Source organism: Oryzias latipes, chromosome 7, assembly GCF_002234675.1.
Source record: "Oryzias latipes chromosome 7, ASM223467v1".
Lineage (NCBI taxonomy): Eukaryota > Metazoa > Chordata > Actinopteri > Beloniformes > Adrianichthyidae > Oryzias > Oryzias latipes.
The window spans coordinates 16,840,905-16,853,057 of record NC_019865.2 but is presented as its reverse complement, the minus strand read 5'-3'; the positions used below and the strand labels follow the sequence as shown (position 1 = coordinate 16,853,057).

Here is a 12,153-nt window from a genome sequence, read left to right as displayed (position 1 = left end):
TGCCTAGGATAGCACAAGGGTTAAGGAAACCGTTTTTCCTCCTCCACTGGTACAAGAATGTCCCCAACTATTTATTCCTTAAATGTTTACATGTGTGATGGGCTATATAAACACATTCACCATAAGGCTGGAACAAATAGTTGCCCGGTCATTCAACAGGTGCACATTTAGAACTTTGACTGATGCACAAGGACATGGACTCACTCATATCTACCACAGAATCTTACAAATACAGATCCAGTTTGGAAAACAAATATTTTCATGGCAATTTATTTGTCAGCCAGTTTATTATATTTGATGGTAAAATTAAGTAAGCATACCTGAAGGTCTTTTGGCTAACATTTCTGTTTGTGCTTTTTATAAACACAGTATAAAGGTTTAAGATATTGCTTGTAAAAACTACACATCAACACATGCATACAAAATAATGTATCACCCCCTAATAAACTCATGTATTTTAAATGTTTGAATTCCTTTTGACCCACAATTCTTGAAATTCAAAGGATAAAACTAAAATATCATTAAAAAAGGAATTTGTAAAATGAGAGAAATAGGCAGTACATAAAATAAGTTTATACTAACTGAAATAAACATTCTTGAGGGATCAGCTGCAGTGCTCATAGGCAGACCATGTGTGAACAATATATGTAAAAGAAAAAAGCCAGAGCTATGGTTTAAAAAATAATTTGACCAAAACAAAAAACTTAAAAATCCTGACTCACACATCCTCTTTTACTACTTTCGTTTATCTCTGGTGTACCACTATGGTCAGCCAAACAGATGGATGTGTGGTGTAATCTGTAAAATCATGTTGAAAAGGTTTATGTTCAAGTATTTTTGTGCAAATTTAAAGCTCCAACAACAAAACAAACAACAACAAAAACCAGCTGAACAGAAAAACCCAGCACAAAGTGGAGTCCAGGCTTGCTCTATCACAGTTTCCCTTTGCCTCACAAAAATCTGTGGGGCTTCTTTCCATATGAATGATGTGCCGTCATTAAAGTAGCTTGGAAAGGGCTGATGAATATGTGTGACTTTGAAGTGGTTGTTGTGTGATTGTGCACAGAAGAGAGCGTGGGAGGTGTTTTGTGCGTGGACGTGTGTATGTCTGTGTTTGTTGTTGACACTGACATTTGTGCACACAGTGAGAGGTTCACCCTCCAGCATCTGGGATCTTTTTTTTTTTTTTTGTGGTTTTCGTGAAAACCCTAAAGCATTGAGCCAAGGGTGTTAGCACCCAGGACCAGTCTGGCAGCTGGGTCCCCTTTCGCAGCATACGTGTGCCTGTGTTTTTAAACTGAGGGCATTACTCTCCACACACTCCACGGGATTTCAGCTCTCTGCACATGCACTGTGGATTCATCACCTTAGCAACCAGTCGACTGAAAGATGATGAATCATACCAAAGACTGCTAATTTCTTTTCAGTTGTCAAACATGAACAATGGGCGGTATAAGGTAGCCACAGACACGTCATTTCAGAATACATGTATGTCAACTAAAAGAACTGCTGTGAAACGTAAAAACCCTTTCTTAAAGAATCTGGTGAAAGAAAGAGAGTTTGTAGTTTATATATCAGGAAATGCAAAAAGCTATGTACTCCATAATCTTGCAGTTTGCTTCTCTCACACTAAAGACAGCTTTTGGTAAAAATAATTCTTTGAAAGAATTCCCAACCTGTGAACAGTTAATAGCACATAATCAGTAGCTTTGCACAAATCCCAGCACAGAGCAGATGTTGTTGATTCAGCATGATTTGATTTCCTGCAGGCAGCGTTCAAGGAAGCTGCAACAACACCTCCCTCCTTATCTCGGCACTTCAAATGAGTGAAAAAACCTGAATGCTCCTCTGGACAAATAAAGCAGCCCTCATGATAAGAGGTTCAAGAAAACCATGTAATAGACAATTTCCATTTGTGGTAAAGAGGTCAAAAAAAGAAGTGTGTTACAACATTTAAAAATACAAACATTCATCAGGTGCAAATTACTAAGATTCAAGGAAAGCTCCGCAACAGCATCTATTGTGAATAATGGATTTAAAAATGGCGGCTAGACAAAAAGCCTATAATGCTGGTTGTAATTCGGCAACAAGATGCAAATATTGCCTCAGTCAATTTCGGTGGAATCAATAAGGATGCAGAATGTGAACAACTTCTCCTGCTTTCTAAAGGTAAACAGCTCCCACTGCTGGTAAACAAGAAGCTTACATTGCAGCCCACAATGGCTTCTCTCTCTTCAGCTTTGGATTTGAGTTAATTTAATTTTGAATTAACTCAGGGGGTGGAGAAAAATGTAGTTTGACAGCAGCAACACACTAATATGTCAGTCAGCAAACCTAAAAAATGTATGTTTGCTTCTGTAATTTTCCACCAAAAAAAATGCTGTTACTGGTGCTAAAGCTACTGAAATGTTAAAAAAAAATCCAATTTAAACTCATCCGAATAATGTGCACTCACAAAGAATTTGAGGTTTACTTATATCACAAACCTGTTTAATTTATTCAGGTGTTTATGTTAAAACAGTAAAAAATGATTTGTTGCACCGTAAAAAAAAATTTTAATCCGTAAAATGTACTCTGTAATGGGTTGTAGACTGATGACTGAACAAAGAAAGAGATTGTATAATCTGAATGCTAAAAGAATGAAACAAGATGCAATCCTACTTTCAAAATATTTCACTGGCTTCTTACTACCAATTTCACTACTAAACTTAACTAATAGGCTTGAACTAAGCCTTAACAAAATCTTCACAAAAAAATAGATCTGTTCACATAGGTACGAGTTATTTCTTATGGAATCTTAAATGAATCTAAGCAGACGAGAGACGAGCGACGAGCCTGGGTTATTTTTGTTTTTACGGGCCTGATGATGTATAATTCGGCAGTGTGAAATTTATGTGGGAGCTGGAGGTGTGGAATGTGCCATGTCCTGGTCACAGTGTTCCCTCTTCTCCACCGGTCAGTCAGCAAGAGAGTTCCTGTGGGCAGAGTGAGAGAGCATCACGCTCAGCCCACTCATTTGTCCTTTTAAGAATCAACATTCATTCTCTAGAAGGTTGTGTCGCCATTAGGCAATATTACATTTACCAAACCAGTTTATCAGGAACATAACTCTTAATTAGGCTTGCTACATTGATAGGTGGAAACTTAATATCCTGATGTTTAAAACTTTTGTCAAGTCTTAGAAAATGTCTGAAAAATGGTTGAAAACAAACATTTTAAGAATAGCATAAAGTTTAGTAAAGATGCAAAAAGGACTCGGTTTTCTACATAAACTGTTGTCAGAAATATTTCAATGTACCGTACTCCTTCAACTCCCTGCTTTGTAATTTCCTGAACCATTTTCCTGTAATAATAAACAAAACGTTGTTTGTCTAAGAAGCATCATGTGAAAGTCAATGGGCTCATATTTTAAACACATATTGCTCAAATTTTCCATAAATTATCTTTAAGAAGCAATTTTAAAAGTGACTTGTAGAATTTAGCTCTAGAAAACATAAACAAACGATTTTGCTGTCAATGTTTATTTTAGCTATCCTAAAATAAACATGTTTTTCTTTGCTGAGTTTTTTTCTCTAATTTCAATGACCAAAGTGATAGATGTATTCAGTAAGCTTTGAGAGTGTCTGAATAGTGAAATAAATGAAGTACCAATGTAATTTATGAATACATGTATTTTCCTGTGACTAGTTTTCTATTTTTTTAAATATATAATTGTACCTCAGTACTAAAACACAATTTAAAAACTGACATGACTGACATCAGTCATGCATGAAAACCAATGATAATAACAATACTAGTATGAGGAAATGTGTTTAGCTTTTACTTACAGTAATAGTTATATCCTAAAAGTCCTTTAAATTAAAGCTTTAAAGTTTTAAAAATTCAGTCCTAAAAACAAGCTTTTATCTCTAAACAGAAACAGATGCAAATTTTATCATGTTCACATTTATGCTCACATTTATGCTGTGAAAATAGAAATTTCAGATTAAAATGTATCCAAAATAAAGGCTTTTAGTAATATGTGACACTTTACAAATGTTATTTATATACATTTGTACTTTACAATGCATGAATAGTTTCTCCCAAAAATTGAAAACCTTGAGACGGTGCCTAAAGCAGAAGGAGGGAGATTGTCAATAAGTAAGCACCAGAGCCATTATCCAAGATGAAACAATAAAGATCCAGGAAGATGTCAAGAAGATGGCCAAGTGATGGTGAGCTTAACGAATACCTCAGGAGGCAGAAACCCAAAGAAGAAGGAAGAGGGAAGAACAGGAACCATCGTGGATGGATGCACAAACTCTGCGTGTATATACCACTGGAAAATGGAAGTAGTTGCTGATCTCCAGATACAAACAGACAGAACAGTATGGGTAATAGACCGGACATGGTAGTGCTGGTCAAGACAGCTAAAAAGGCTGTAGTGATAGAACAACTGGAGCAACTGGAAATGATAACAGACAAAGAAATGTCAGAAGATTGAGAAATACAAAGGGCAAAAAAAAGAGCTAGAAAAATGTGGAAGGTAAAAACAACAGTGGTCACCTTAGTACTTGGAACACTCAGAGCTGTGACCCCAAACTGGAAGAATGGCTCATCAGATTCCAGGAACAAAAATTGAGATCTCTACCCTGAAAAGCACAGGAAAAAGCTAAGAAACTGTGCAGGCCTCTGCTAAAGGTCAAACGGTGGTCAAGCATTTCCTGTGGGTCTTCAGTAGGTTTGCGCAAATCGTAGCTGCTATTTCTCATCTGTAATGTTTTTGGGGTTGTCGTTGGGCAACCCAGTTTTCCAAACTACTCACGGATTCTTTATTGGATTTAAGTTCAGAGAATAGCTAGGTCACTCGGGAAACTTAAAATGCTTTTTACGTAGTCAGTCCTTTCTTGCCTTGTCGATTTGTCTAGCATTATTGTTACACTGGAAGATCCAGCCAGGTTTCTTCCTTACAGAAGCAGGCTTTTGCAAAGCAGCATTCTTCCTAGTCCAAATATGACAAGCAGAGTTAAAAAGTTCCATTTTAGTCTTATCTGACCACATGACATTCTCTCAGATCTCTTCTGGATTATCTAGGACAGTGTTTTTCAACCAGTGTGCCGCGGCACACTAGTGTGCCGTGGGAGATGGTCAAGTGCGCCGTGGAGAAATTGCCCTCATTAACTGATCTAAAAACATTTTCCATCTCCAGGAAATCAGCTCTTTGTTCATCCAAACAGGCCCTGATAAAACACTGAGTAGTTAGGAATATAAAAGATCTTAAAATTACTTTTTCTTTGTGTTTATTTAATTCTATTAAAGACATTTTGATAAGAATCACAGTACCGCGATTTAGCTGCAGCTATAACTGTGTAAGGAAAAGTCCCGCCCCTTTAACTGTCTCCGCCAATCATTCTTGAAGGCTTAATCACATATCATCATTTTTGTCAGGGTTAAAGTGTGCCGTGGCTCAAAAAAGGTTGAAAAACACTGATCTAGGAAACTAAATACTTATTTTTTTCCCCATTAGACAAATGAACTGTTAAAAAATCCATCAAAGTAATTTTCAAAATTATTTTTGCATTGTAAGGAGCTGGACGGCTCAGTTGGCTAAGTGTAGGACTGGCTCATGGGAAACCACGGTTTGCTTTCCAGTGGGCATGATGAACTTTATTCAGTGTTGGTCCGTGGTCAAAATAAAACCCTTTGCACTACTTCCTAACTATGAAGTCACAAGGGGGCACACGTCTGAGTCTCCCTGTGCCAGTTCCCAGCCCAGGTTGTGTCAGAAAGTGCAGATCTGGCATGAACACTGTCTGCCAAACCACAATGTGTAAATCAGTGAAAGCTGATTCACTGTGGGGACCCCTGATGGGATATACTGAAAGGGAATCAACAGCATATTTTTTAACTTATTTTTTTACATTTTGTCTCTTACAGTTGAATTGTAGTTACAATGAACATTACAGACCTCATCTTGTACAACTTGCAGAATGCTAAATAGTTTGCCCCCACCCACTCTATAACAAATATATACTAATAAAAGCTCCCCAATTATCTTGTGAGTGGTCTGAGTCCCTTTAAGTGTGGGTTCTCTGCCAAATGTGTTTAAGTTAACATACTATATTTTCTTCAAATGGCAATACAGATTACCATTTTATTAGCTTATTTTGTACTTTCTTGAAAAAAATCTTTCTTTTTCCTTTTTTGAAGTTTGTTTTTCCTGGGGGAAGCACAACAGCAGCATCCCAGTGTGGACTCAACATGCTGTTTTTGAAAAGCAGCAGCTTGTCAGGGGAAGCTCAAGGGAATGCATGGCTCATTCCACAGCAGGCATGGAGAGACTGGCAAAAGAGAAACAACAAAAAAACAAAACCAGACATTAAAAAAGCTTTTTTATTTATTTCACCAAAATCCATAAAACCAACAGACTTCCCATTTATTTTTGCATTATTTTCCTAAAATCTTGCAAGAATTTTCTAAATTTCACTTTTTTTACAACATTTTTTTACATTGACACTATGTGATCAAGTTATTGAGGAAGAAAAAATTGTATTCAGTGCACCCACCTCAAAATGACAAAAGGACAAAACAATGAATATTATGTTAGTTTCTAATATGTCTATGTGCAGGTGGAATAGAAAATTAAATACACATACAGTCAATTTTGATAAATGATAAATTTAAATGTATTCTCTTCTGTTTGAGAAGATTATTATTATTTTATTATTTTACAATCCTGCTCAATATGTGTGGTGTCATAACTTCATCACTTGATGTCACTGTTGAGGCATTGGTCTTGTATACGGCTTATGAATACGAGGGTTTATATGATGCAGTCACATCCGGGGCTTTGGAATCCCACGGCCACACATGCCATGCTCTTCCAGTCCCAAGAAAGGACAGTTTACCTGACAACCTTTAGCAGAAAACTAAAAAGAAAGAAATAAACTTTGAAATAAGCAGCACAACAAACAAATCACGTAAAAATTTGTTGTACTTATTAATTTTGCTGTAATTGTTCCAATGACAGTTAAAGTTAAATACTAATGTGTTTCAACATAACTTACCAACCAAAGAAAAAATGAATCTTCCTAAAGTAGATGCTGTTAATTTCATATTCAAATCTTGAGCAAATTTTCTAGCCATAAGGTTTCGAAGTGACTCCATAGTTAAATTAAGTCATAGCAGGATCAGCAGTTATCTCATTACTGCTATTCTTAAGGCTCAAAGTTTCATAACCAATTACTGGTTGAAAGGGGGCAATTTTTTACAGTTTTTTCATACAGGGTTAGACATAAATAACTAATTGTTTTCTCTAGGGGTGTACTGATTCATTTTAAGAATGAGTTAATTCATATCATTTTTAGTGGTTACTAATACAATTCATAGTCGATATTGGTTAATTTTCTGATTCACAGACCTACAATAAATCCAGGACATCTTTAACCAAAACTTTAACCAGTGAGACTTCAGAGATAAATACCTGGGTACTGAACAGTGCAGGGAAATTCATTCATTTTTTTTCATTTTCCTACCCCTTTCGGGGTCACAGGGCTGCCGGAGCCTATTCCGGCCACTTGGCTGCACGGTGGCGCAGTGGTTAGCACTCTTGCCTCACAGTAAGAAGGCCTCCGGTTCAAGTCCCGGCTGGGGGACATGAAAAAAAAAAAAAAAAACAACATCAGTGGGGGACCTTACTGTGTGGAGTTTGCATGTTCTCCCCGTGTATGCATGGGTTCTCTCCGGGGGTCTCCGGCTATGTCCCACTATCCAAAAACATGCTTCATAGGTTAATTGGCAACTCTAAATTGTCCCTAGGTGTGAGAGTGAGAGTGAATGCGTGTGTGTTTGTGGACATTCTATCCTGCGACAGACTGGTGACCTGTCCAGGTAGTCCCCTGCCTTTGCCCACAAGTGGCCGGGAGTGCAGGGAAAGTTTTCCAGTTTACTTGTATTTTTTTAAAAAAGATAATTCAGTGTTAAATACAAACAAGTAAACAAGAATTAATGGCAAATTCATTCACCCTTTAGTTTCATAAAGTTCAGTCAACTGTGTTTCTCCACGTTAAAATAATACAAACACATTATTAGAACATTCTACCACACGCACACACACACACACACACACACACCCACACACACACACGCACACACACCCACACACACACACACACACAAAGAACATTCTACCTCACTGTATAGTCACATCTTTGCAAAATTCTGTGTTTCGATACATTGGACTGAAATGACGACTTGATCATTTTTTGCTGCCACCACGTGTTGTCCACTGTGATGCACTTGTTCATTTCTACGTTATCATAAAAAAAACACTGTCTCAATCCAAATGGTATTTTCCAATTTCAATCATAATCGATTTATATTATTTTATAATGGTATAGGTCGATTCGATTAACAACTTACAGGTCGATTCATTAATTAATCATTACACCCCTAGTTTTCTAGTAAGTTATGTTGAAATTCTAACGTTGAATTAAAGATAATGCATATTTTTGAAAGTTAAGATAAATGTAAAAACTATTTTTTTGGTTTGCATTTAAAATTTGTAAAACTTCACAGATCTTACATTAGTTATACTACCGTACTCGTAACACAATTTATTCTTAACATAGTTATTTAGGATTAAAAGGATCAAACCCAGACGACTAATTGAGACAAAACACAACTGCATTGCAATACAAATCTGCAGTAACTATTTGTACTTTTAGATTTAAATAAGTGGTGCAAGTTAAATACAATGCATTTCCTTAAAAGGTGTCATTTGTCTTGCAAAGTTGTCAAAGATTTTACACTTGCCATCCAAAGAAAGTTTTACATTTAAATCATGGCTAAAAAAGTGGGCCTCAACGGAAAACCGTCAGAACATTTTGCTATTGACCAAATAATAAAAGTGATTTCTGCTAAACTAGAATAACATGTCAATCCTTTAATACCAAACCAAATGTCAATGGTGAAAAAGGTCAGTATATGGGTGAGATATAAGATATTTTTTATTAAAAAACTAAGATAAAATAATTATATGTGAGTTTACAGCAGAATAAGTGAGAGTGACCCTCTGCAGAAATAAATCCATCCCAGGCTTGTGAGAGGGACACAGCTATAAGCTCCAAATCTCTTTAATACAATACCCATTAGGAAAGTGCTGAGCTCTTTACCAACAGCTGAGATAGTCTGCCACTCAGCAATGCCAAGGCCTCTGCTCTACCTTCAGTATAATACACTTAATGACTGCTTGACACATTACTAATCCAGACTTTCACATATTTTTAGAAACTTTCAACAACTGTTCTGGTGATATAAAGGTCAGGACACTGGTGTTCATGTTTTACCAGTGTCTCTCAGAAAACACTCTTTATATAGGGAAAGTTAAATCATGAACAAGCTTCACTGTTAAAGCTAAATATACAGCTATTTTTTGAATAAATGTGGTCTTTTATTTTGGGGGTGTTTGGGCTCATGTTTGTATTTTTAACTACAAACCTGTACTTCACCAACACTATGTGCTCCATGTGTACAGCCCCATCACTTTTGAAGTAATGTTTACTTGACAACATCTTCCCTACCACCTTCTCTGCTGAGCCACAGCCTCCTTTTGACTGATAGTATGAGCTCATAAACCTGTTTATGCATCTCCCCAATGAAAAATGCATGGCTAGAGTTTGTTTTGCAGATGGACAATATTCTTCGTTTAGTGTCTAAACTGTGTTATATTCTGATTTTAACAAAAAATATTGGTTTGTTTTATTGCTTCTTTCCACAAAAGGAAAATCAACCCCATTACCTTGCAACTCTAACTAGATATAGATGCAACCTGTTAAAGTTTTGCAGTGACAAAGAAGAATGTGGATTATCTCGCAAGCAATAGTTGTTTAAAGTGTGAAATGTATTAGTTGTATCTTAAGGAAACCTGTAGATGTGCAAGTAATAGATTGATTATTCAAATATAACCCCTAATTATGACTTCTAATTTGGTTGTAAAAATAAGCTCTTCTTTAAACAGTTGCATGTAATTCTTGCGGTAGGTTTCAATCAAGAAGTTCATGACAGGTGTAACCTTAATATCTTGATGAGTGTTCAGTTATGTTTGCAGTGACGGCTGGATTAGATATTAACTGTGGCCTAAATCAATTTGTGCTGACGGATTTGGAAAGTGATAATCCAAGGTGTGCCTTTTTAAAAGCCCGATAGTTGCCACAGAATCCATTTGTAGCAAGGTCCATCTCCATCTCGCTCCCGAACAGCCAGAAGAAACACCACCGAGGGGCTGATAGCAACCGCAAGCCGCAACCATGAATGGCACAGAGGGACCATATTTTTATGTCCCTATGGTGAACACCACCGGCATTGTCCGGAGTCCTTATGAATATCCTCAGTATTACCTTGTCAGCCCAGCAGCCTATGCTGCTCTGGGTGCCTACATGTTTTTTCTCATCCTGGTTGGCTTCCCCATCAACTTCCTCACTCTCTACGTCACCCTCGAACACAAGAAGCTGCGAACCCCTCTAAACTACATCCTGCTAAACCTCGCGGTGGCCGACCTCTTCATGGTGTTCGGAGGATTCACTACAACGATGTACACCTCCATGCACGGCTACTTTGTCCTTGGACGTCTCGGCTGCAATCTGGAAGGATTCTTTGCTACCCTTGGTGGTGAAATTGGTCTCTGGTCACTGGTTGTTCTGGCTATTGAGAGATGGGTGGTTGTCTGCAAGCCCATCAGCAACTTCCGCTTTGGTGAGAATCATGCTATTATGGGTTTGGTCTTCACCTGGATCATGGCTGCCTCCTGTGCCGTGCCCCCTCTCGTCGGCTGGTCTCGTTACATCCCAGAGGGCATGCAGTGCTCATGTGGAGTCGACTACTACACCCGTGCAGAGGGCTTCAACAACGAGTCCTTTGTTGTCTACATGTTCGTCTGCCACTTCCTAATTCCACTGATCGTTGTGTTCTTCTGCTACGGCCGTCTGCTCTGCGCTGTCAAGGAGGCTGCTGCTGCCCAGCAGGAGTCTGAGACCACCCAGAGAGCTGAGAGGGAAGTCACCCGCATGGTTGTCATCATGGTCATCGGCTTCCTGGTATGTTGGCTTCCCTATGCCAGTGTGGCCTGGTACATCTTCACAAATCAGGGCTCTGAATTCGGGCCACTCTTCATGACCATCCCAGCCTTCTTTGCCAAGAGTTCTTCCATCTACAACCCAGCAATCTACATCTGCATGAACAAGCAGTTCCGCAACTGCATGATCACCACCCTGTGCTGTGGGAAGAATCCCTTTGAAGAGGAGGAGGGAGCCTCCACTACTGCTTCCAAGACCGAGGCCTCATCTGTCTCCTCAAGCTCTGTGTCCCCTGCATAAAAGCAACATCAAGCAAAGGTTTCATGATCCACTATCCAAGAAGAAGACTTCTGCTCCCCCAGGGAAACGACTGCAGGCTAATGTCTACAGAAATAACTTCCTTTTTGTATTTTTACAAATGAGTTGGTTCAACTAAAAGACAGTTGCAGGAAAGGTCAGCCCATTACAGAGTTGTTCCTGTATGTACAGAATATCCAACTTAATAATCTGTGATTATTTTTTTCCTGAGAAGAAAAGAAATAATGTTAATCTTTCACAGTTGGATCCTATATGATACTGGCTTATTTTTGAATGTAGAGGCATGTAATCAAGGCAATGTAAAAAAAATAAATCGCACTTTGCAAATGATTCATTCTGTTTATGTTTTAATTACAACTTGGGTGGCAAAGTTAATGTGACTGTAGAATATTTAATCAAATAAATAAATGTGAATGATCTATTCAGAATGCATTAATGTCTTGAGTCAGTTTTTACACTTCTAATACTATAGCAGTTTAGAATAAAGGTGCCATCAGAAGTGTTTGTTGACTCTTAAGTAGGACATGCAAAACTCCATTAATCTCAGCTCAGTCATGGGTCACCTTATATTTGTTTCTTAAGTTATTAAAAGGGATTATAAACTTTACAATCCAGGATGGACATACATTCATCAACAGCTTTATCCGATGATTAATACTTGGGTTAAAAATAGTAGGGGAAATAAAGATGTATCCATCCTTTCATCCTTTATACCTGCTTAGTCCTGCTGAGTCACTGGGTTGCAACCTCAGCACAATGAAAACCCTAAACAAAATAGGACCCA

The 12,153-nt window shown here is 37.8% G+C and overlaps 1 protein-coding gene across 1 annotated transcript; it reads left to right on the top strand.

The window, feature by feature from the left end:
* The first annotated feature begins 10,237 nt into the window (after positions 1-10,237).
* On the top strand, positions 10,238-11,800 carry rho (KFH-Rh protein). Its single transcript, NM_001104695.1, is given in 1 exon segment — positions 10,238-11,800. A coding segment is annotated over 1 exon segment (1,065 nt). The 5' UTR covers positions 10,238-10,286; the 3' UTR covers positions 11,352-11,800.
* The last annotated feature ends 353 nt before the right edge of the window (positions 11,801-12,153 follow it).